The 25820-nt window shown below is 38.2% G+C and overlaps 1 protein-coding gene and 1 pseudogene across 1 annotated transcript in view; one reads left to right on the top strand and one right to left on the bottom strand.

Annotated features, from left to right (window-relative positions):
• The window catches only part of MRPL48 (mitochondrial ribosomal protein L48), a gene marked incomplete at its 5' end in the record, with an annotated part of 129816 nt that extends 109597 nt beyond the window's left edge, over positions 1-20219 (top strand). Inside the window, 3 exons of the mRNA XM_077114719.1 lie at positions 8868-8970; positions 12337-12426; positions 19927-20219. Of these exons, the coding sequence (XP_076970834.1) occupies positions 8868-8970; positions 12337-12426; positions 19927-20001 (268 nt within the window). The remainder of the gene's footprint in view (positions 1-8867; positions 8971-12336; positions 12427-19926) is intronic.
• On the bottom strand, positions 9891-11827 carry LOC143643908 (serine/threonine-protein phosphatase 2A catalytic subunit beta isoform pseudogene; annotated as a pseudogene).
• Positions 20220-25820: the final 5601 nt, after the last annotated feature.

Raw genomic sequence — 25820 nt, 5'->3', positions numbered from 1 at the left:
ATGGCAGGGGGTTGAAAATAGATGGTAATTCATATTTTGAAACTTTAATTTACATGTGAGACTAAAGCAAAAAAATGTTTATTTGGTACAAAATTTATATTTTGACTAGTGCATTTCCTAATATAACTTATGTGGACAGCTTAATTGAACACCATAAGTACATGGAACCTTGAGTAGAGCATGAGATTTTGTAGGTTTATCCAGAGTGATGCCCCTATAAATCACAGAGTGATTTGAACAGTGAATAAAGAAGTATTTGCAAAGTCCCCTTGGAGGAATGGCAAGAAAGGGGGAAAATTCAACTTCCGTATGTGGAGAATTTCTGATATTCTCACAAGCCGTTGTGACAACCAAAGCAATAGGCCACACCCTTAATCTTGGGGTTTCTTCATATGAAACTTATCCTGACAAAGGATAACCTAAGTCTGCTTAAAATTAGGCCTGAGAGTCACTCCCAGAAAACCTCTTTTGTTGCTCAGATGTGGCCTCTCTGTCTCAGCCAACACAACAAGCAAACTCTCTGCCCTACCTCTCTCTATGTGGGACATGACTCCCGGGGGGTATAAACCTTCCTGGTAACGTGGGACAGAAATCCTAGAATGAGCTGGGACTCAGCATCAAAGGTTTGAGAAAACCTTCTCGACCAAAAGGGGAAAGAGTGAAATGAGACAAAATAAAGTGTCAATGGCTGAGAGATTTCAAACAGAGTCGAGAGGTTATCCCGGAGGGTTATTGTTACGCATTATATAGCTATCACCTTTTTAGTTAAAGTATAATGGAGAGGCTGGAGGGAAGTACCTGAAAATGTAGAGTTGTGTTCCAGTAGCCATGTTTCTTGAAGATGATTGTATAATGACATAGCTTTTGCAGTGTGACTGTGTGATTGTGAAAACCTTGTGTCTGATGCTCCTTTTATCTACCTTGTCAACAGACGAGTTGAACATATGGAATAAAAGTAAATAATAGGGGAAAAAAAGTCGATTGTGATGATAATAAAAATATTTAAGCCCTCTAGCCTCCTGTATTCTGGAGCAGCTAGAAGGAAAAATCTGAGAAGATCATATGGTAGCCCATGACAAACTCTGAGATTCGCCCTGTAACTACATGTTGAAGAGTGTTTTGGAAACTATTGCTTTTTCATTTCTCTGCTTTGTATATATGTTATACTATGCAAAAAAAAAAAAGTTAAAAAAATATATACCTGGAAGTAACTCTCAGGCATAACTATAAGTAGGCTTAGCTTCTCGGCTATATGAATGAGCTTCACGAGAGCAAGCCTCAAGATCGAGGACTTAGCCTATTGACTTGGGACTCCATAATGTTTGAGACAGTATTTGTGGTTCCCTGGTGGTGAAGTTTAATAGTTCTGTATATTTTCTCCTATCCCTCAAGGCACTTTGCCAATACTTTTTTATTATCTGCTCAACATATTCTGGAATGTATCCAGGCATTATATTAAGCTATATAGAATTACAAGACTTCATTCCCATTCTGGGCTCCATGTGTTTGGGTTGTTTAAATGATCTATCCAGACGGGTTGAGTTATATTATATGCTATAGAAAATTTAGGTTTTGGACAAAATAAACCTTTCTTCCTTCAATCTCATATAGTAGGTGAAGTCTTAAAGACAATGTCCTTCTTAACCCTGTATTCTGATTTACCTTAGTCCTGACCAGATTGGCTTCGTTCTTATCTCTAGTTGAAGCCTGATCTCTTTTTCAGTTTCTTTAACAGTTGTTGCATGTGGCCATGCTGACTTTCAGGCCTGTAGACCTTCTACTCTGAGTCTTAGGTGTCACAAAGTTTCCCAAAATTCCAGGGAAATACCAGGTTATACGTATATAGCACAGCCTCTCAAAATCTGGAAATAACAATTACAGCTCCAGACTAAATGTGACTGCTATAAGAGCTTACAGTCTAGGCCCCAATTTACTAAGTATTTTAAAAATGTAACCATACAATATTTGCTCATTTGTTTCCAGATTATTTTGTATCAAATAATGTCCCCCAGGTTCATTTACGTCATCACATGCCTCACGATTTCATCCCTTTCTGCAGCAGCACAATATTTGATCATTTATACACTACAGTTCACCATTCTACTTCTCAGTCAGTATATCCTTCAGTCACCTCTATCCATTGGGCATCACGTGTAATGTTCAAAGTCAACAGTCCATCAGTCTCTCAATTTTAGACAATTTTCATTGCTCCAAAGAGTAAAATAACTGATAAACACACCCTCACCAAATAGAAAATCCAGACATCCCCTTAACTTTTGTCCTCCCTCCCCCAAATTATTTAACCCTGTTATTGCTATGATACTGTTGCTGTCTTCCTTTTAAACATAGCCCATAACATGCAATAGTAGTTTTCCTCCTGTACCCCTATATTTTTACTCTTTGTACAAGATTCATACCTTTGAAGTTGTTCATGCAAGAACTTATTTGTATCTGTATTTGTTAATCAGTGGGATGCATGACTCTGTACAACCCATTTCAATCATGTTCACCTTGAATATGGCAATATTAATTATAGACCCACTAATGAACCACCATTACTTCTATGGATTCCCTTACATTTAAGTTCAACCTCATTAGCTAACCATTTACCCATCTCTAGTTTCTGTGTATCTCTGGGTCCCTTATATTCTATATTATAAGCCTCTGAGTTTCCCTTACCAAGATCATACAAGCAGAAGCATACAGTATCTATCCTTTTGTGTCTGGCTTATTTCCTTCAGCATCATGTCTTCAAGGTTCACCCATCTTGTCATAGCTTCAGGATATCATTTCATTTTACTGCTATGTAATATTCCATTGTATGTATATCCCACATTTTGTTGATCCACATGTCTGTTGACAGGCACTTGAATTGCTTCCACCTTTTGGCAATTCAGAGTAATGCTGCCATGAACAACGGTGTGCAAATGTCTTTCGTGTTACTGCTCTCAGCTCTTCTGGGTATATATCAAGTAGCGGTACTGCTGGGTCCTGGGGCAACTTGATACTTAGTTTCCTAAGGAGCTACCAAACTATCTTCATAGCAGCATTATACATTCCCACCAGCAGGGCATAATTGTCCCAATTTCTCCACATCCTCTCCAACATCTTTAGTTTCCTATTTGTTTAATAGCAGCCATTCTTCTAGCTGTGAAGTGGTATCATCATAGTCTTGATCTGCATTTCCCTTATAGGTAGTAAAAATGAACATCTCTTCATGTGCTTTTTATTCATCTGAATTTGCTCTTCAGAAAAATGCCTATTCATATCATTAGCCCATTTTATAATTGAGTTGTTTGTTCTTTTGTTGTTGAGTTGTATGATTTCTTTGTGTATACAGGATATAAAACCTTTATCTGATAATCAATTTCCAAATATTTTCTCCCATTGAGTTGGCTGAATCTTCACCTTTTTGACAAAATCTTTTGTTGCTTGTGCTTTGGGTATAAAGTTTAAGAAGCTACCTTCTATTACTAGGTCTTGAAGATGTTTCCCTGTATTTTCTTCTAGGAGTTTCATGGTACTGGTGCTTATATTTAGTTCTTTGATCACTTTGAGTTAATTTTTGTATAGAATGTAAGGTAAGGGTCCTCTTTCATTTTTCTGGCTATTGATATCCAGTTCTCCCATGCCCTTTATTGAAAGGACTATTTTGTTTCAGCTCACTGGGTTTAGAAGCCTTGTCAAACATCAGTTGACTGTAGATTTAGTGGTCTATTTCCACATTCTTGATTCAATTCCATTGGTCAATACTTCTACAGAAGGACTATTTTTAAAAACACTGGCTTTAAAACCTGGTTTTAGAATGCCCTGACTATATTTGAGTAAAGGCAGGAAGGCAGTAGGATTTGTTGAACACCTACTATCAACCAGGCACATTGCTGGGTATTTTTTGAGTGTATATATTTATCTTACTTCACACATGCACCTTGTACATAGTGGCTCAAAGCTTGGACTCTGACGATAGATGGCCTAGTTTTACTCTTGCATGCTGTATTCTTATTGCAACATTGGATAGTCTGCTTAACCTCTTTGTGCCTTAGTTTCTTAATCTTACAACGGGGTTAATAAAAGTACTTACCTAAAAAAGGTTATACTGAAAATTAAGGGAGTTAATATATGTGAAGTCCTTAGAGATGTGACCAGCAACTATTGGCTGCTATCATTATTATTAGCAATAATGAAATACTATAATAGAGGCTTGCCCACAGTTATACACCTAATGAGTGGCAAGATCTGGATGTGAACCAAGATGTTTCCAATTCCTGATTCTGTCTCATAGGTTTTTCACACAGCAATTAGGGTGATTTTTAGAATGGCAGTATGAGTCCATCATGCCTCTACTTAAAATCCTTCCACTTAAAATCCTTAGAATCAGAATGAAAGATCTTTGCTTGGTGTGTTAGGTGCTCCATGCCTGAACTTGACTTTTTTGCCTTAACTCACACGTCTGTTCATCTTTCCCTCTCCTTTCAGCCACATTGGCTTAGTTCCTATCCTTTCCCACTTTTAGGATCTTTGTATATGCTCTCTAGGGTTTAGAATACTCTTCCCCATTTACCTAGCTAACTCTTGCTTTTCCTTAGGCTTCATCTTGGATGCCATTTCTTCAGGAAATGTCCTGAAGTTAGGTGCTTCTGTTATATATTTAAGAGAAGTAAAGGATATATAACTTTTCTTTCATAACACTCATTCCTTACCTTGTAATTACTTTTAGTGATCCCTATTAGACTGTTTTTGTTTTCCTCAGTGGTCTAACTCTAGAACCTTGCTTAGCATGTGAATAGTAGGCACTGAATAAATATTTGTTGACTTGGATTGCATTCTAACTCAATAAGTCATATGCTGTTTTTTTGCCTCTTTCCTGGCATTTTGTTCCAAATGTTGCAGCGCATAAAGAGATACTTGTTTTCAGAAACTGATTTCTCTGTACTGATTAAGGTTTTCAGACCAACATATTGTTAGTTGTTCTCACTGCCCAGCTTTTCAGAGATGAAACAGTTTTCTTCTAATGTTCAATCCACCTTGATCTATTTTAACTCTGGAATGGGGAATAGTGATGATATCTGCATTTTGAGATGGAATTGGGCAGGAGAACAGTATGCTAGCTTTTATCTTGTAAATGGTCTGTATTGCTGCAGCCAGGATTCACCCAGAAGGAGAGAAAAGAAGAGAAGAAAAAGAGGTAGAGGTCTGTCATACAATTGGGCCCATAATTTTTCATCCTCCTATGAAGAGCAGTTTCCTGGGGAGATGGAACTCTCACCCATCTGGGAGCAGCTTCCTTTTGTAAAGTGACTCTTCGATCACTCCTGACCCAGCCCTGTGGTCTGGTAAAAGCAGCATTCAGCAATACTCTCTGTGAAGTGACTTTTCCTCTTTTTTTTTTTTTTTTTTAATAATCCACTTACATTAAAAAAATTTTTTTCTTTAAAGTTGAGGTGTTACTTATATTTAGTAAAGTCCACAGGTTCTAAGTTCTCCAGCACCACAGCAGGCTCTTTTGTGTTCCTTTCCATTAATACTCCCTGTTCTGATTTGCTAGCTGCCAGAATGCAATATACCAGAAATGGAATGGCTTTTTAAAAAGAGAATTTAAAAAGTTACTAGTTTCCATGAAAATGTCCCAATTAAAGCAAGGCTATAAATGTGTCCAAATTAAGGCACCAACAAGAGATTACCTTTACTCAAGAAAGGCCTATGGAATAGTGCGACAGTGGCTCAGTGGCAAAATTCTTGCCTGCCATGCTGGAGACTGGGGTTTGATTTCTGGTGCCTGCCCATGTGAAGAAAAAAAAAAGAAAGGCCATTAAAGTTCTCTCATTGGGTTTCTCTCCCAACTGGAAAGGCACATGGTGAACATACTCACATCTACTAGCTTTCTCTCCATATTTCTTCTTTCATGAAGCTCCCTCTGGGGCCTTTTCCTTCTTCATCTCCAAAGGTCTCTGGCTGTGTACGTGCTTGTGGATCTTGTGGCTCTGCTTTCGTCATTCTCAAGCTTTCTCCAAAATGTTTCTTCTTTTAAAGGATTACAGTCAACTAATCAAGACTCAGGTGGAGTGCGTCAAATGTTAATACCCACAGTTGGGCACGTCACATCTCCATGGAGATAATCTAATCAAATTTCCAACCTATAGTGCTGGATAGGCTGCTTCCACCTGATGGATTTGGATTAAAACATGTCTTTTCTAGGTATATAATCCCCTCAAACTGGCACGCTTCCCAAAGGTTGCATTCTTTGTCTTGATCTGTTGACACTTGAAATTCAAAGGAATTTCACTTCTTCCCCTCTGCTCATTGTCTCTTCATCCAAACAATGTTTATTGTAGAAAATTTAGAAAGTACAGAAAAGTGTAAAAGATACTAATGAAAAATTACCATACTTTTATCATTCCAAGACTTTTTCTACTTTGAAATGACCAGAGTTCTCAGTACTTCTTATCAAACTGGTTTTTCTTTGGTTCTCTTTGTGGGCCTCTTTAGCCTCCTTGCTTTATAGATATTGCTCTATTTGTTAGAAAGTCCTCCAGGTAACACTGATGCTCATTCTTTTCATACACTCCACCTATTAAGCCTTCCCTGGGCCCCTTTTTACTTCCTCTTGTCCTATAGTATTCAGTACATATGTATTATTGCCTTTGTCTTACAATATAGATGTTTGTACTTCCTGTCTTTCCAATATACTCTTAGTGAGCTCCTTGAAAGCATAGACTGTATATTGCCCATAGAATGCCTGGCACATAACAGGCTCTCAGTAAATATTTGTTGAAAGAATGAAGAAATTAATAAACAAATTAATGAAATCTTGCTGAAGTTAAGTATTGAAGAATAAAGTTTATGTTTAGTGGCAAGAATGGAGAACTCCCACTTCAGCCAGTTAGTCTTATCTGCCAAAAAGGAAAGATAGCTTTTTAGAGTGCTTTTTACTTTCTGAAGGCTTTTATATGATTATCTTATTTGACATTCATAACGAGTCTGTGAATGTATGTAGGAAAGTATTTCTGTATTTGAATTGTAGAAACAGGAGCTGAAAATTGGGAGAGGTTGTTTTTTGGGAAGTAATGTGGAAGAATTTGCAGTTCCCAGCACTCCTTGACTGCTTATAAGGGCAAGAGACCTGGCATTTATGGGCATAGTGTGCTGGGCAAATGATGTAGTAACCTCATTTAATCATTGCCAATGACACTGTGAACTAAGTATTTTCATCATTTTATAGGTGAAGAAACTGAGATTCAGAGACCTGAATTAATTTGCCCAGGGCCAAGATTTGAATCCATAACTGAGTGTCATGCCTCTGATCCTTTTCCTTTTCTCTGTACTGCCTTCATTTTGTAGAGGTCCATATGTAGATGGCCATGCCCTTTGCTATTAATTGATGAAATGTTATGAAGTATTAAATTCAGAAATCCTACTGTTGATTTCATTTATCTTTAGTCTAGTGAACTTTTGGATAAGATGGAGACAACACGGTTATATTTGATTATAGCCATTAGTCCTATCTTTATTATTATTATTAGAGTAGTTATACATTTACAGAAAAATGCGGATAATACAGAGTTCCATATACCTCCTGACACAGTTTTCACTATTATTAACCAATTGATAAGCCAATATAATTAAAATTATATTATTAACTATAGGCCATAATTTGCTTTATGGTTCACTCTTTGTATTGTACAGTTCTGTGGCTTAAATTTTTTTTTATTCTGGTAGCATATACAACATAAAATTTCACCATTTTAACCAGTGTATAATTAACTGGTGTTTATTATATTCACAATGTTGTGCTACCATCAACACCATCCATTATCAAAAGTTTCCCATCACATTGAATAGAAACTCTATACTAATTAAAGTGTTAATTCCCATTCCCTACCGCCACCCTGGTAACCTATATTCTAATTTCTGACTATGAATTTGGATATTATAATTATTTACATAAGTGAGAATACTATATCTGTCCATTGTGTTTGCCTTATTTCATGAGTCCTATTTTATCGCCACACCTGATCCTCATAATAGTTTATTGATATAGACCCAAATTATAATCCCATTTGTACATGAAGAAATTTATTCCTAGAGTAGGAAGTGACTTGCTTAGCAGGGCCAAGTCTTGACCCCAAGTCCAGTGTTCTTTCATTCCAGCATGTGGATCTGCTGAAGTTGATTATAGTTGACCATAAGCTCAAGTGGTTTTCAACACTGGAAAATTTTGCACCCTAGAGGAACCTTTGGCAATGTATGGAGACAATTATTGATTGTCATGATTCAGGGGCAGGGGGAATCCAATGGGTAGAGGCTGGCGATGCTGCCAACGATCTTACAAAGCATGCCAGCACTTCCCCCACTCCCACGTCCCACCTCTCACCTCCTTCGCTGCAGCAAAGAATTATCTGGACTAAAATGTCAGTAGTACTGAGATTGAGAAACCCTGGTCTAGAACAGTTGAGTTTCATGCCTTATTTCTCCAGAAGAGGTAAAATACCCACTCTTACCAAAGTTTCCAAAGCTAGTGACACCTAATTCTTTTAGAATTTACTGTTCTTTAGTAGCAACAAATACTTATTAATCAAGTTTTATTTGAAGGATCATATTAAGCATGATTGGGGATGCAGAAATACATAAGACATGGTCTATCCCCTCAGGGAGTTTAGAGAATTCTGGAGGAGGTTTAAGGAGATGTGGTTACTTTGCTCTTGGTAGCAGAAAAGCTCACAGTTGAAATAACATCCCATGGATTTCAGGGACTACTGTGTGCAGTAGTGTCTGTACTGAGGGGCTACCCTGATTGAAGTGGTGAAAAATGTGCTGCTGCAGCTACTGCTATGAGAACCCTCCCCATACCTGACTCTTCCTTCCCACAGTTACGCAATGCCTACCAAAACCACAGAGGTGTTGCAGCTACAGGACCAAGGAAGAAAAATGTTCATAGACTCAGTCCTTACCACCCATGAGCGAGTGGTTCAGGTAAGTACTCTGGGAGAAACTCAATATGCATTTGTCTCTCTCCTGGTTCTTCTTTCCCACCTCTTCTTTTTCTCTTTTATGCCCTTTTCTTCTTTTTGCATGCCCTTTGAATAACAATGTTTTCCAGTGTTCAGGTCTTGACCCCTCCATCTTTCTTTATTTAATACCTTCCCCCTATGTTACCATTTGATATCTTCCTTCTCAGTGACCATCATTATATACTAATAAACCCCAGATATATATGTTCTGACCTCTTGGCTGAACTTCAAATCTGGTATTATCTATTGGACTTCACTTGTATGTTCCACAGGTACTCTACACTCAGTATTTAAAAAATTAATTGTAGAGAGACTGATTTTCCTCTTTTTCTATAACCCTTTCTACCTTTCAGCTTCATGGTTGACTGTTCTTTCTCTGTCCTCTCTGATATCCATTTATTTGCCAGATTCTTTTAATTCTAGCTCCTAAAAATCACTCAGATCCATATACTTTGCTCTCCCTCCAAACCATGTTTGCCACTTTTCTGCTTAAAATCCTTAGTGGCTTCCTTTTAGCTCCAGCAGTGCCCTCCAGAGACATGTGAGAGACAACCACACCACCAGAAAGGTGCTCAGAATTATTAAAAATTCCCAATTACTATCTTTAACATTATTGCCCCTTTTTTAAAAATTATTTTTTATTAATATATATTATATATTCCTACACCATGTAATCATCCAATGTGTACAATAAATGGTTTACAATATCATCAAATAGTCATGCATTTATCATCACAGTTGACTTTTTTTGTGTGAAAAATTTGTATATATATTGCTTTTATATACAAAAAAGCAATAAATTTCAAAGCACTTCGCAACAATTAGTTGTAGAACAAATTTCAGTTTGGTAGATAATATTACCCCACTTTTTTGTTTGTTTGTTTAAAATGGAAAGTTTATTTGCTCAGTACACCAAATAGGATGCAAGCACTGTCATGACAAATATACAGAAATATGCAGATCAACTTAAAACAGTAATTTAGTTTAAATGAAGGGAAATCTCCTTAAATGTTATGGCAACATATTCCCAAGAAGAATCTTGTCTTCAGTTAATTATACATTTCAATAAAATAAAGGTGATGATGGAGTAGGTGGAAGTTAGCTTGTATGAATTTTCCTTAAAAATAAAATTCTAACTCTATTAATCCATGCCAGTTAAACACTAGAACTAAAATTTTCACATAAGTGCAAAAGGAGAGAAAGGAGTTAGTTAGTTACCCTTTTTGTTTGACTAGTCCAGAAAAAAATGGCTACTACAAACAGAGCAGACAAACTGTTAAGACTAACTGATCTAGAACATAGTGTAGTACTGAATTTCAGTCTCCAGTTGTGCTAAATGCTCATCATTAGTATGGCACATTTTGGTCCATGATGTCATTTAATGCCAAGCTAGATCCCAATTTGTTACAGAAACATATAGATTACTCTTGCTTTTTAATTTGTTTTTAAATATATATTTTAAAAAGCCAGGTATACTTCCACATACAAAGGCAAGTTTTCTGAGGAACAAATTATAGGAAGAGTCTGGGTTGTGCCGGGTGACATGAGGCTCTCCATGGCGAGGTGCTGGGTCAAACTGAAGGAAGGAATACTTTAAAGTGTCATCTAACTCCATGATAGCAGCCTGGTTCCCACAACGGTAACAATAATTGGGTGCACTGAAGATAGTAACCACATTCTGATCATGAGACCAATTGTATCCCTCCATTACAAGTTGGTGGGCACGAGAAACCAGCTTGACACCATTGGCCTGGTTAAATGTTTCAGAAATGTCTTGTCCAAAAGTGTAGCCAGCACCACGTGGAGAAATACCCCACCTACCATGATCATCTGGATCTGACCACAACAAATCACACATTGGGCCCTCATGTGGAACTTCTTGTTAACGATCCAGGGCTCTTATATGATCCAGTGTATCTATGGATGGAGAGAGGCCACCATGGAGGCAGAATATCTGTCCATCTACTAAAGCTGTAAGTGGAAGATAATCAAATAGATCTGTGAAATATTTGCAAACATTGGCATTTCCATACTTTTGTAGACATTCATCATAAAAGCCATATACTTGGGTAATTTATCGGCTTTCAACCCCCTTTTTAAATACAGCTTTATTAAGATATAATTTACATACTACACAATTGACTCATTTAAAGTGTATAAATCAGTAGTTTTTAGTATATTCACTAAATATACTAAAAGGGTTTTGAAACCATCATCACAGTCAATTTTAGAATATTTTCATCACCCCAGAAAGAAACTCTGTCCTCATTAGTAGTCACTCCCCATCCCTCTTTCCCCACAACCCTGGCAGCCAATAATCTACCTTTTATCTTATGTAGTTCTGTTGGGACATTTCATATAAATGGAATCATATAATATGTAGCCTTTTATGTATGGCTTCTTGCACTTAGCATAATGTTTTCAAGGTACATCCATGTAACATGTATCATTATTTCTTTCCTTTTTTTACTGCCAAATTGTATTCCAATCTGCTCAAGAAATGAGAGGAATATTGAGGTAGTAAAACCTTTAAATCCATGGGAAGTTAAAAATAACTTAAATACTTACAGACTTTGATTCCTTAAATATCATTAGGAATAAATTATTTGTAATCTATTTTATGACTATGTGACTTGTACTGAGGCCAAAGGATAAAGTCTGAACCCTTTAGATTAGCCCTGAAAGGTCTTCATGATTCTCCTCCTGCTTTACTTCTTCACATCTTACCCACTCCAGTAGTACATAGTACTAATTTCCCAAGTCCCAATTTCTTCTACATCCTGCTGAATGCTGTTTTCTTTGCCTTGAAAACCCTCCATACCAGTGTTGAATTCACCTTGTTTACGCCTGCTTTCCAAGTGTCCACCAGATTAACCTCCTCTGGAAGCTTTATTTGACCTCCCCTGATTGTATTGGATAGGTATTTCTCCTGTAGGTTCCCACAGTCCCCTACATGGCCTTCTACCACACATCAGATTCACCACTAGATCCTTAGCACAGGGTCTGACACCAATTAGGTCCTGGTCAATGTGGGGAAAGCTGAACCGAATCAGAAAGTCAGCCTGGACTTGATAACCTCTTGGTGCAGTTAGGACATCCTTGCCTTACAGGAGTAGATACTGGCGGTGATCACCTCAGCCAGCAGACATCTTGGCAGATAGCAAGAGAAATTCTGTAGAAGCTGTACTCAGAAACCAGTTCTGGGTGTTGAACCTCCACCCTGGGGCCCTCTAGCTCTCCTGGAACTGGTATATGAGCCCTGTGCCATCTCTGCCTAATTCCTGGCTTTTAGGACCCTCCCTTAGCAGCATCTCCTATCTTTTTGCAGATCAGCGGTTTGAGTTCTACTTTTGCAGAGATTTTCTTGGAGATAATCCAAAGCAATCTTCCTGAGGGAGTCAGATTGTCAGTGAAGGAGGTAGGTACTGGTTTGGGAAGAAGCCCTCTAGTGGCTTACCTATGTTCAAAATGTGGATTGGGTTTTGTGGGTGCTAGCTAAGGACATCTGGACTGCCTTTTTTTTTCATGGGCAGACACTAGGAACTGCCTGGCTTTTGACAACAGAAAAATGTGGTTAATTTAGCCTGGATAATTATGAGGAAAGAGGTGCAGGCTAGTGGCACCAGAATCATTATTCTGTCTTTTCTAAGGAGTCAGGGATGATGCGTTGTGGAACACGGGAGCTGACTTCCCTCACAGCTTTCTGAAGTTAGGGCTGAGCTCATGACATCCCCAAATTCCTTCCTTTCAGGTAGTTGTGTGGCAGAAAGAACATTGCTTAAGATTACATACAGTATAATAACTCAACACAAATATGAAAATAATAGAAGTTTCCTGGCTTGTAAGGCTTGACTCTATACTGACTGATTATATTCAAAAGAATGTCAGTCAGAAGGAACTTTGGTCAGGCTTGGTGAAAACTTGGAAAATTTTAGGAGACAGCCAAACTACTGAGTATTCTGGTCCTGCTGTCAGGATAATCCTTGTTATGATACAGATATATGAAGTCATTTTAAACTGGTGCCATCTGCTTCTCCAGCTCCCCTGCAATAATCTGTGCTTGCCAAGCCTCTTCTGCTTGTTATTTTGGTTTCACATAGATCTAAGTAGAGGGCAATAATGTGCTGGTGATGTTGACCTTAAAAATGTTAATTCCTGACACTTCCTGGAAGATGGCGGCTTAGTAAGACGCGCGGATCTTAGTTTCTTCTCCAGGACACCTACTAGGGGAGTAGAAACGATACAGAAAGCGCCCAAAGCCACAACAGAGATAAAAAAGACAGCGTACCCCATCCTGGAACGGCTGGCTGGCTGAGAGAAGCAGCTCGGGTGAGATCGCCGAGGCGCGCGGGCCTTACCGGGTGGGGTGGCAAGCGGCCGGAGTTACTCCCTTCCCCCTTCCCGGGCCGGCTGGGAGAATTGGAGAGGTGGTCCCCTGAAACCAAGGCGACTGGCGCCCACACCATGCGCAGCCCCCGGACCAACTGAGAGAATTGGATCGGAAACCCCCAGGCCACGGAGAACGGTGACCCCGTGACTCCCGGGGAACGTGCACTCTCTCGGGCGGGCCGCTGCCGCTGGCGCCCTCCCGCCACGCTTGTTGCCCAGGGCCGACTAGGAAATTCGGACGGGCTCTTTCCCTGGCTGCGGCGACCAGCAACCCTCCCTGCGTTCGGACACCCTCCCTGCGTTCGGACCCCGGGCCGGCTCAAGCCGCTTCGGCTAGCGAACCCCCAGGACGGCGAGAGTTTTCCAAAGTTTAAGGTCCCACAGCACCTTTTACTGGTGGGACCCGCAGACAAACGTGTGCCACGAGCGCCACCTACTGGGCAGGATAAGAAAAACAGAACCCAGAGATTTCACAGAAAACTATTACAACCTTGCTGGGTCCAACACCAAGAGAAATCTGAATAAATGCCCAGACGCCAGCAGCAGAAGATAACTGTCCACGCTCAAAAGATTGAGAATATGGCTCAGTCAAAGGAACAAACCAATAGCTCAAATGAGACACAAGAGCTGAGACAACTAATGCTGAATATACGAACAGAAATGGAAAACCTCTTCAAAAATGAAATCGATAAATTGAGGGAGGACATGAAGAGGACATGGGCTGAACATAAAGAAGAAATAGAAAAACTGAAAAAACAAATCGCAGAACTTATGGAAGTGAAGGATAAAGTAGCAAACATAGAAAAAATAATGGATAGCTACAATGATAGATATAAAGAGACAGAAGATAGAATTAGTGATTTGGAGGATGGAACATCTGAATTCCAAAAAGAAACAGAAACTATCGGGAAAAGAATGGAAAAATTTGAACAGGGTATCAGGGAACTCAAGGACAATATGAACCGCACAAATATACGTGTTGTGGGTGTCCCAGAAGGAGAAGAGAAGGGAAAAGGAGGAGAAAAACTAATGGAAGAAATTATCACTGAAAATTTCCCAACTCTTATGAAAGACCTAAAATTACAGATCCAAGAAGTGCAGCGCACCCCAAAGAGATTAGACCCAAATAGGCGTTCTCCAAGACACTTACTAGTTAGAATGTCAGAGGTCAAAGAGAAAGAGAAGATCTTGAAAGCAGCAAGAGAAAAACAATCCATTACATACAAGGGAAACCCAATAAGACTTTGTGTAGATTTCTCAGCAGAAACCATGGAAGCTAGAAGACAGTGGGATGATATATTTAAAATACTAAAAGAGAAAAACTGCCAACCAAGACTCCTATATCCAGCAAAATTATCCTTCAAAAATGAGGGAGAAATTAAAACATTCTCAGACAAAAAGTCACTGAAAGAATTTGTGACCAAGAGACCAGCTGTGCAAGAAATACTAAAGGGAGCACTAGAGTCAGATACAAAAAGACAGAAGAGAGAGATATGGAAAAGAGTGTAGAAAGAACGAAAGTCAGATATGATATATATAATATAAAAGGCAAAATGTTAGAGGAAAATATTATCCAAACAGTAATAACACTAAATGTCAATGGACTGAATTTCCCAATCAAAAGACATAGATTGGCAGAATGGATTAAAAAACAGGATCCTTCGATATGCTGTCTACAGGAAACACATCTTAGACCCAAAGATAAACATAGGTTGAAAGTGAAAGGTTGGGAAAAGATATTTCATGCAAATAACAACCAGAAAAGAGCAGGAGTGGCTATACTAATATCCAACAAATTAGACTACAAATGTAAAACAGTTAAAAGAGACAAAGAAGGACACTATATACTAATAAAAGGAACAATTAAACAAGAAGACATAACAATCATAAATATTTACGCACCAAATCAGAATGCCCCAAAATACGTGAGGAATATACTGCAAACACTGAAAAGGGAAATAGACTCATATACCATAATAGTTGGAGACTTCAACTCACCACTCTCATCAAGGGACAGAACATCTAGACAGAGGATCAACAAAGAAATAGAGAATCTGAATATTACTATAAATGAACTAGACTTAATAGACATTTATAGGACATTACATCCCACAACAGCAGGATACACCTTTTTCTCAAGTGCTCATGGATCATTCTCAAAGATAGACCATATGCTGGGTCACAAAGCAAGTCTTAACAAATTTAAAAAGATTGAAATCTTACACAACACTTTCTCGGACCATAAAGGAATGATGTTGGAAATCAATAATAGGCAGAGTGCCAGAAAATTCACAAATACGTGGAGGCTCAACAACACACTCCTAAACAACGACTGGGTCAAAGAAGAAATTGCAAGAGAAATTAGCAAATACCTCGAGGCGAATGAAAATGAAAACACAACATATCAAAACTTATGGGACGCAGCAAAGGCAGTGCTAAGAGGGAAATTTATTGCTCTAAATGCCTATATCAGAAAAGAAGAAAAGGCAAAAATGCAGGAATTAACTATCCATTTGGAAGAACTGGAGAAAGAACAGCAAGCTAACCCCAAAGCAAGCAGAAGGAAAGAAATAACAAAGATTAGAGCACAAATAAATGAAATTGAAAACATGAAAACAATAGAGAAAATCAATAAGGCCAGAAGTTGGTTCTATGAGAAAATCAATAAGATTGATGGGCCCTTAGCAAGATTGACAAAAAGAAGAAGAGAGAGGATGCAAATAAATAAGATCAGAAATGGAAGAGGAGACATAACTACTGACCTCACAGAAATAAAGGAGGTAATAACAGGATACTATGAACAACTTTACGCTAATAAATACAACAATTTAGAGGAAATGGACGGGTTCCTGGAAAGACATGAACAACCAACTTTGACTTAAGAAGACATAGATGACCTCAACAAACCAATCACAAGTAAAGAAATTGAATCAGTCATTCAAAAGCTTCCTAAAAAGAAAAGTCCAGGACCAGATGGCTTCACATGTGAATTCTACCAAACGTTCCAGAAAGAATTAGTACCAATTCTCTTCAAACTCTTCAAAAAAATCGAAGTGGAGGGAAAACTACCTAATTCATTCTATGAAGCCAACATCACCCTCATACCAAAACCAGGCAAAGATATTACAAAAAAAGAAAACTACAGACCAATCTCTCTAATGAATACAGATGCAAAAATCCTCAATAAAATTCTAGCAAATCGTATCCAACAACACATTAAAAGAATTATACATCATGACCAAGTAGGATTCATCCCAGGTATGCAAGGATGGTTCAACATAAGAAAATCAATTAATGTAATACACCATATCAACAAATCAAAGCAGAAAAATCACATGATCATCTCAATTGATGCAGAGAAGGCATTCGACAAGATTCAACATCCTTTCCTGTTGAAAACACTTCAAAAGATAGGAATACAAGGGAACTTCCTTAAAATGATAGAGGGAATATATGAAAAACCCACAGCTAATATCATCCTCAATGGGGAAAAATTGAAAACTTTCCCCCTAAGATCAGGAACAAGACAAGGATGTCCACTATCACCACTATTATTCAACATTGTGTTGGAGGTTCTAGCCAGAGCAATTAGACAAGAAAAAGAAATACAAGGCATCAAAATTGGAAAGGAAGAAGTAAAACTATCACTGTTTGCAGACGATATGATACTATACGTCGAAAACCCGGAAAAATCCACAACAAAACTACTAGAGCTAATAAATGAGTACAGCAAAGTAGCAGGTTACAAGATCAACATTCAAAAATCTGTAGCATTTCTATACACTAGTAATGAACAAGCTGAGGGGGAAATCAAGAAACGAATCCCATTTACAATTGCAACTAAAAGAATAAAATACCTAGGAATAAATTTAACTAAAGAGACAAAAAACCTATATAAAGAGAACTACAAAAAACTGCTAAAAGAAATCACAGAAGACCTAAATAGATGGAAGGGCATACCGTGTTCATGGATTGGAAGACTAAATATAGTTAAGATGTCAATCCTACCTAAATTGATTTACAGATTCAATGCAATACCAATCAAAATCCCAACAACTTATTTTTCAGAAATAGAAAAACCAATAAGCAAATTTATCTGGAAGGGCAGGGTGCCCCGAATTGCTAAAAACATCTTGAGGAAAAAAAACGAAGCTGGAGGTCTCGCGCTGCCTGACTTTAAGGCATATTATGAAGCCACAGTGGTCAAAACAGCATGGTATTGGCATAAAGATAGATATATCGACCAATGGAATTGAATAGAGTGCTCAGATATAGACCCTCTCATCTATGGACATTTGATCTTTGATAAGGCAGTCAAGCCAACTCACCTGGGACAGAACAGTCTCTTCAATAAATGGTGCCTAGAGAACTGGATATCCATATGCAAAAGAATGAAAGAAGACCCATCTCTCACACCCTATACAAAAGTTAACTCAAAATGGATCAAAGATCTAAACATTAGGTCTAAGACCATAAAACAGTTAGAGGAAAATGTTGGGAGATATCTTATGGATCTTACAATTGGAGGCGGTTTTATGGACCTTAAACCTAAAGCAAGAGCACTGAAGAAGGAAATAAATAAATGGGAACTCCTCAAAATTAAACACTTTTGTGCATCAAAGAACTTCATCAAGAAAGTAGAAAGACAGCCTTCACAATGGGAGACAATATTTGGAAACGATATATCAGATAAAGGTCTAGTATCCAGAATTTATAAAGAGATTGTTCATCTCAACAACAAAAAGACAGCCAACCCAATTACAAAATGGGAAAAAGACTTGAACAGACACCTCTCAGAAGAGGAAATACGGATGGCCAAGAGGCACATGAAGAGATGCTCAATGTCCCTGGCCATTAGAGAAATGCAAATCAAAACCACAATGAGATATCATCTCACACCCACCAGAATGGCCATTATCAACAAAACAGAAAATGACAAGTGCTGGAGAGGATGCGGAGAAAGAGGCACACTTATCCACTGTTGGTGGGAATGTCAAAGGGTGCAACCACTGTGGAAGGCAGTTTGGCGGTTCCTCAAAAAGCTGAATATAGAATTGCCATACGACCCAGCAATACCATTGCTAGGTATCTACTCAAAGGACTTAAGGGCAAAGACACAAACGGACATCTGCACACCAATGTTTATAGCAGCATTATTTACAATTGCAAAGAGTTGGAAACAGCCAAAATCTCCATCAACAGAAGAGTGGCTAAACAAACTGTGGTATATACATACGATGGAATATTATGCAGCTTTAAGACAAGATAAACTTATGAACCATGTAATAACATGGATGGACCTAGAGAATATTATGCTGAGTGAATCCAGCCAAAAACTAAAGGACAAATACTGTATGGTCCCACTGATGTGAACGGACATTCGAGAATAAACTTGAAATATGTCATTGGTAACAGAGTTCAGCAGGAGTTAGAAACAGGGTAAGACAATGGGTAATTGAAGCTGAAGGGATACAGACTGTGCAACAGGACTAGATACAAAAACTCAAAAATGGACAGCACAATAATACCTAATTGTAAAGTAATCATGTTAAAACACTGAATGAAGCTGCATCTGAGCTATAGGTTTTTGTTTTGTTTTGTTTTGATTTTATTATTATTACTTTTATTTTTTTCTCTATATTAACATTCTATATCTTTTTCGGTTATGTTGCTAGTTCTTCTAAACCAATGCAAATGTACTAAGAAATGATGATCATGCATCTATGTGATGATGTTAAGAATTAATGATTGCATGTGTAGAATGGTATGATCTCTAAATGTTGGGTTAATTTCTTTTTTTCCGTTAATTAAAAAAAAAAAAAAAAAGAGAAGGGATAATTGGAGATGAAGGGATACAGACTGTACAACGGGACTGGATATAAAAACTCAGAAATGGACAGCACAATACTACCCAATTGTAATGCAATTATGTTAAAACACTGAATGAAGCTGCATGTGAGGTATAGGTTTTTTGTTTTTGTTTTTTTTGTTTTTTTTTTCTTTCTATTATTGTTTTAATTCTTATTCTGTTGTCTTTTTATTTCTTTTTCTAAATCGATGCAAATGTACTAAGAAATGATGAATATGCAACTATGTGATGTTATTAAGAATTACTGATTGTACATGTACATTGGAATGATTTCTAATTGTTTTGTTAATTCTTTTTTTAATTAATAAAAAAAAATGTTAATTCCTATGACATTTCCTATTGTAAATTGATAATCTGGCATTTTCTCATTTTTTAGTGCCTCTATTGTGATAGACTGTTTTGACATTAGTTCTTCTCATGTCTATCTTCTCTTACCAGACTCTGAGTTTATTGAAGGTAGGGAAGAAATCTGATTCAACTTTGAATCTCTAGTACCTAATATAATGGCTGGTAAATAGTAGCTACTCCATGAAAGTTAATTGAATCTGAATTGTTCTTTGCAGAGCTGACTTATGGGTCCTTTTTTGAATGTTGTGCATATTTGGATAATTAAAAGCTCTGCAGTAATTCCCACTTATTTTCTTTTTTTCTTCTCCCCAGCACACTGAAGAAGCCTTCAAGGGAAGGTTCAAAGCTCGACCAGAACTGGAAGAATTGCTGGCTAAGCTGAACTAATTCATTGCAGACCTTTTCTTGCCAGCTCTGGTGATATTGAGTGCAAAGAAGAGCTTCTTGGGTCAGCAAACGCCAACTCTTAGATATCGTAGACAATGATTTCCACAGCCAGGACTGCCTCCTCTCCTCTATGATGCAAGCGTACTTCCATGTGTCGACTGCTTTCCTTTGAGTTAACTCTAGGTATCCTCCATCTAATAAAAAATCTGCTAATGATAGATGTGTGTGAGAGAAATCATCCTATCATGTGGGGTATCTTTAAGGGATTCTATTTTGTTTTTTACTAGTGCTTTAGCACAGAAACATGATCTACTTCAGTATTTCTGATTAGAGTGAATTTGAGTATCCTTGAGTAATCTGGCATGGCATCTTTTACAACACATAAGATCATAACAAGTAAACTGTCTATGTGTTGAAGTCAGAAGTCACAGGGAGGGTGATTTTTAGCTTTGTTTGTGAAAAAACATTCTAGATAGAATCAGGGTCAGTGCATAAGTGAAACAAAAAATGCTTTGTGGAGTAGCGAGTGACTTCACATAAGTATTCATGCACATATTACATAACTGCTAATTAGGGTTGCCCAGAATAAGTTTAAGAAAAAAATTGAAGTTGATCTTGTCCAGGGATCAGCAAACTACTGCCAGTGAAAGCAGTCCCACCCACTGCCTGTTTTTATAAAAAAAAGAAAATGTTTTTAGAACACAGTGAAACCCATACGCTTATATTTTGTCTATGGCTGCTTTCACACTATAATGGCAAAGTTGTGTACTTGTAATAGACACCATAAGTCATTTACTCTCTGGCTGTTTACATAAAAAGTTTTCCAGATCCTGATCTAGTCATTGAGTCTCAAGCTTTAGTGTGATTAGAATCACCTGGAAGGTTTTCTAAACCACAGATTGCTGGCCTCCACCCCAGATCTTCTGATTTGTAGGATTGGAATGAGGCCCTAGAATTTGTGTTTCTTGCAGAGTGATGCTGATACTGCTGGTCCAGGGTTACCTCTTTGAGAACCACTCGTTCTAGGTGACCTCAAATGTTCTTCCTATTCTGAGCATGGTGCATTCATATTTTTGTGCATAACTATCACTTATTGAGCTAAACTCCATGCTAGGTATTATATTAGTTCTAATCCTCACAGCATTTTTTCAGGATGTGTATATGACTATGCATGTGAATGGTTGTCTCTGTTTTAAAAATATGTGAGTGCTTGAATGATTGTTTATAAGTGGAGTGTATATCATTTGCATTTATTGAGCCCTTTTTGTGCTATGTGCTTTATATGGATTATCCTTGAAGTTGGTAATATTATCATCCCAGTTTTATGGATGGAGATACTGAGGTTTGGAGAGATGAAGTGACTTCTGAGGCTCACACAATTAGTAAGTGGCATACTCTTTTCTCCTGTACACTACTGCTTCTCTGGGTACTCTTATGTAGAGGTCTGTGGGAATTCAGAGCATTTTTAGCATTGGATGTACTTTTTTGAAACTCAGCAGCTTCAGTCCTGAAGTTATTTTGGTTTATTTGCCTTGATCTCCAAAGGCAACAAGAGGAAACTGAGATTTCCTCCCAAGGTGTAGCATTAAGGAGGGCTGTTAAGATAGTAGGTGCCCTCAATTAAAATGTTTCTCTTTCTGTTGGAACCTGAGCATTCAAACTGAAGGCTCAGCAGGCCAAGAATTTCAAGTAAACCATACTGGGAGTATGAGCAGAATTTTCCATGTGAGGACTGATGTTTTGGTTGTAGAATTGCTCATCATTGAGTCTCCTTTAGGGAAAAGTTCATCAGCTAATGTAAAGCAATGGGCAGTGTCACAGGGACCCTATTTAGGAACCTGGAGAACAGTAATCTTTTCCAGTTTCCCAGTTTCCTTTTTATGTATATGTGGAGGTAGGTCTCCGGATTTCATAAATTCACAAAATGTTAGAGCTGAAGAACCTTAGGGATCAGCTGGCCTACCTCTTTTTTTTTGCTAAGAGAAATTACTAATTATATTGCACTTTATTTTTTTAAAAGATTAGCCAATAATTGCAAAGTCATAAAAATTCTAATCATGAAATATTATTAAATGTTTACTTCAGAGGCAATGGGAAAATTTAAAAGGCAATAAAAAAAGAACAGGTAATTTATTCATTCCTTTCATGATGGCCTAACCTCTTTTTTAATGACTGTAAGTGAGGGACCCAGAGATGGCAATAGTTTGCTCAAGGTTACAGGGTACGTTATTGTCAGGGCTGGGAGCCGGATCAAGATCTTTTGATTTCCAGTCCATTCCTTTTCATTACATCACAGAAGGATGAGTCAAGCTTATCTCTTAAAACAGGAGGCAACTGGATTCTGTCACCTTGGAATTCTTGTGTCACTGATCTAGTTAATGATTTATTCGCCTCACTAGAGTCAAAGGACTTTTGTTGCTTATGATTAGTCTACCCTGAGATAATTGGACATTACTTTTAATGCCTTTCCTAGTAAGAGGGCTGAGAGAGATTCTGATTGCTAAAACCTCAGGGCTACAACACAATTATGAGCTTCTTTTGACTCTCTAGAGTGAACCCAAAGGAAATTTGACTTTCCTAGGATCACATGGCAGTGAAATCAAATGGAGTACAAGTCTAGTTTTACAATGACAATATATCCCCTCTCTCCTTGAGACAAAGTAGTATAAGAAAAAAGGCAGACAAACCTGGGTTATTGCCTTGTTACTATACTTATTAATTTTGAGGCCAGTGGCAAGTTATTTTAACCTCATTGAACCTCAGTCTTCCGGTCTGTAGAAAAACAGAAATAATTCCTTTTTAGGGATTTAAGATGGAGATAATGTATATAATGGGCTACCAAGTACCCAATGAATATAAGATTCCTTCAAAATTTCTTCAGTATACTTTTTGTAAAGATCTATTTTTAACTGAGGTATAATTTATATATAGTGAATGCACAAATTGTAAGTGTACAGTTCGATAAATTTTGAAAGTGCATCTATCTATGTAATGCACACTTCTAACAAGATAAATAGCATTTGCATCACCCCCAGAAAGCTCCCTCATGTTCTTTACAGTCATTTTTCTGCAGAAGCAATGACTAATTTCACTTGTATTACCATAGTTTAATTTTACCTATCCTAACACGACATGTAAATGCTGTTTTGTGTCTGACTTCAGCCTCATGTTTTAAAAATGTGTCCATGTTGTTGCATGTGTAGGTAGTTTGTACCTTCAGCATACTTTGAGTTTTGAATGTGCCAGTTACAGCTAAACTATGCCTAATACTGCCATGAAAATGTGAGAGATAGGCAGGAGGGTAGAGAGGGAAGTTCAGTGAATTGGGAAACAGAATAGCTGGGTTCTAGTCTTGATTCTGTCAATACATAACCCGTGGGAAAATCTATTTTAGTTTTCATTTTACAGACCAGCTAGCACACCCCAAGGAAAGTCAGAGACTTGTCCAAGGTCACCCAGTTAGCCAGTGGCAGAGTCAGAAATAGCTCCAGGTCACTCAATTCTCTGGTTCAGTGTACATTACTGAAATTTTAGAAATGGATTTTTATGTAGATCAGTAGCTTTCAAGAAGGACAGACTGTCTAGGTCAAGTGGGCAGTTTCCTAGTAAAGGCTAGCAGATAGATTCTTCAGCTTCATGATTTAGTCCCTTTTCTCTGGCTTGAGGATGCCTATTTCTCCACCATGGAAGCCTGGAAATAGCCAGCTGTGGATACTCAAAGGAAATGTTTTAACCTCAGAGAAAGAAATAGAATCTGGTTGTTTTGGCCATTGTGGTAATTAGATTTAGGTGTCAACTTGGCCAGGTGAAGGTGCCTAGTTCTCTTGCAGTGGACATGAGCCAATGGCATGTGAACCTCATCTGTTGCTGATTACATTTGTGGTCGGCTAGAAGGTATGCCTGCTGCAATGAATGACGTTTGATTTAATTGGCTGGATGCTTAAATGAGAGAGCTCAACATAGCACAGCCCAAGCAGCTCAGCATACCTCAACTCAGCACTAGCAGCTCAGCCCAGGCCTTTAGAGATGCAAAAGGGAATCACCCCAAGGAAAGTTGTTGGAACCCAGAGGCCTGGAAAGAAGGCCAGCAGAGATCATCCTGTACCTTCCCACGTAAGAAAGAACCTCAATTGAAAGTTAGCTGCCATTCCTCTGAAGAACTATACACTTTTAACTAAATTTATCCCAATAAAAGCCAATCCATCTCTGGTGTGTTGGATTCCAGCAGCTAGCAATCTAGAACAGCCATTCAGACACTTTAGCAGTGCTCAAATGCCCCTGATACTCATCGCTGGCAAAGTGTTACTTAAGGAAGGAAAGCTTTCTGATAATACAGTGGAAGTGTCTGGAACTAGACATACTGGAACAGCACGGTAGACAGAGGCAGCCAATGTGTCTTATGCTTGTTTAAGCTGTACTTCGGACTCTGTGCTGTTTTTATCTTAAAATGACTGGTTTTCCTGGAGAATCTAAGATGACTCATTTAGCCTTTATAGACCCCCTGGAATATCTTTCAATCTCAGACATTTCAGGTTTGAGGAATGAGCTCATCATTTGGACACAATGTCCAGGCTCTGAAGAGTAGTATCTTTTCAATAGATAGCTGCTAGAAAAGGAAAGAATCCCTCCTGCTGCCTATGCCTTCTTGAAATCCTTCCTGAAGCAGAGCAGGGAGTCCCAGATTCTCTTCAAAGGGAAAGTGTAAGATTTCAACCTGGACTCACTCCAGTTCTCTTTGGATTTCTAAAGTCAGCAGTCTGAGGGCTCAAGTCTGGCAGCTTTACCTGAGGGAAGGTGGGAGGAGTATCTTCTTACTCATCTGGTAAAACACATTATAATGCACCTTTGTACTGAGTACAAGGTAAAGTCCCAGCTAAGGACCTTGCAGGGTACAGCCAACACATGAATCTCCCTAAGCCTAGCTAAGAGGGGCACCCAGCCAAAAGGGACCTTCACTGATCCTTGGCACCAATTTTCTCTACAGAGGTGACCTAAAGTTGTCAGAAGTAGGTGTAGATTGTATGAGACACACATGGACCACCTTTAACTCTAGCTCCATGGTTCTGGGCTACAGAGCTGAAAGACTAAAGAAAAACATACCAATTTACAATGTAAATGTGTGCTTACTTACAGTGTGTTGAACACTGTATTAGGTACTTGATGCTTGTGGGAGAGCACAGAGCAGAGTATGGCATAGGCTTTAGAACAAACACTTAAAGCTCAAACTAGGAATCAGACTTCATTTCCTCTTCTGTAAAGGAGTTAATACCTGAAGTGTTAGAGGATTGGATGTGATGATGTAACTCTGGACAGTGAGTGGTATGCAATAATGATGATAATGATTGCTAATATTCACTGAATGCTTACTATTTGCCAGACAGTGTTCCAAGCTCTGTGCCTCAATTCATTCTTCTCAACAACCCTATGAAGAAGGTACTATATATAACTCCGTTTTTACAGATGAGAAAACAGATCCAATTTAATTGCCCAAAGTCTCATAGCTAGAAATGGCATAACTTGGATTTGAAAACCACATGTCATACAGCTTGGAAGCATAGGCTCTGGAACCAGACTGTCTGGGTAGCTCAATAAATATTAGTTACAACATTTGAGTAAATTGTAAGCTTTTATTAGCTATTATTTATGTTTCATCCCACATTTAATTCTCTTAATAAGCCTATGAAATAGGAATTTTCCCATTTATTTTGAGGACAGGTTTGGGTAGCAACAGAGCCTCCTTTGCCTAATCAGATACATCCCTTGACCCACTCATTGTTAGTTCCTCATAAGAGTTGGAGTCTCCAAAATTTGTTCCCTCT

The sequence above is a fragment of the Tamandua tetradactyla genome, chromosome 8 (genome assembly GCF_023851605.1).
Source record: "Tamandua tetradactyla isolate mTamTet1 chromosome 8, mTamTet1.pri, whole genome shotgun sequence".
NCBI lineage: Eukaryota > Metazoa > Chordata > Mammalia > Pilosa > Myrmecophagidae > Tamandua > Tamandua tetradactyla.
Note: the sequence above shows the minus strand (reverse complement) of the source record. Positions and strands in the feature narration are given on the sequence as shown.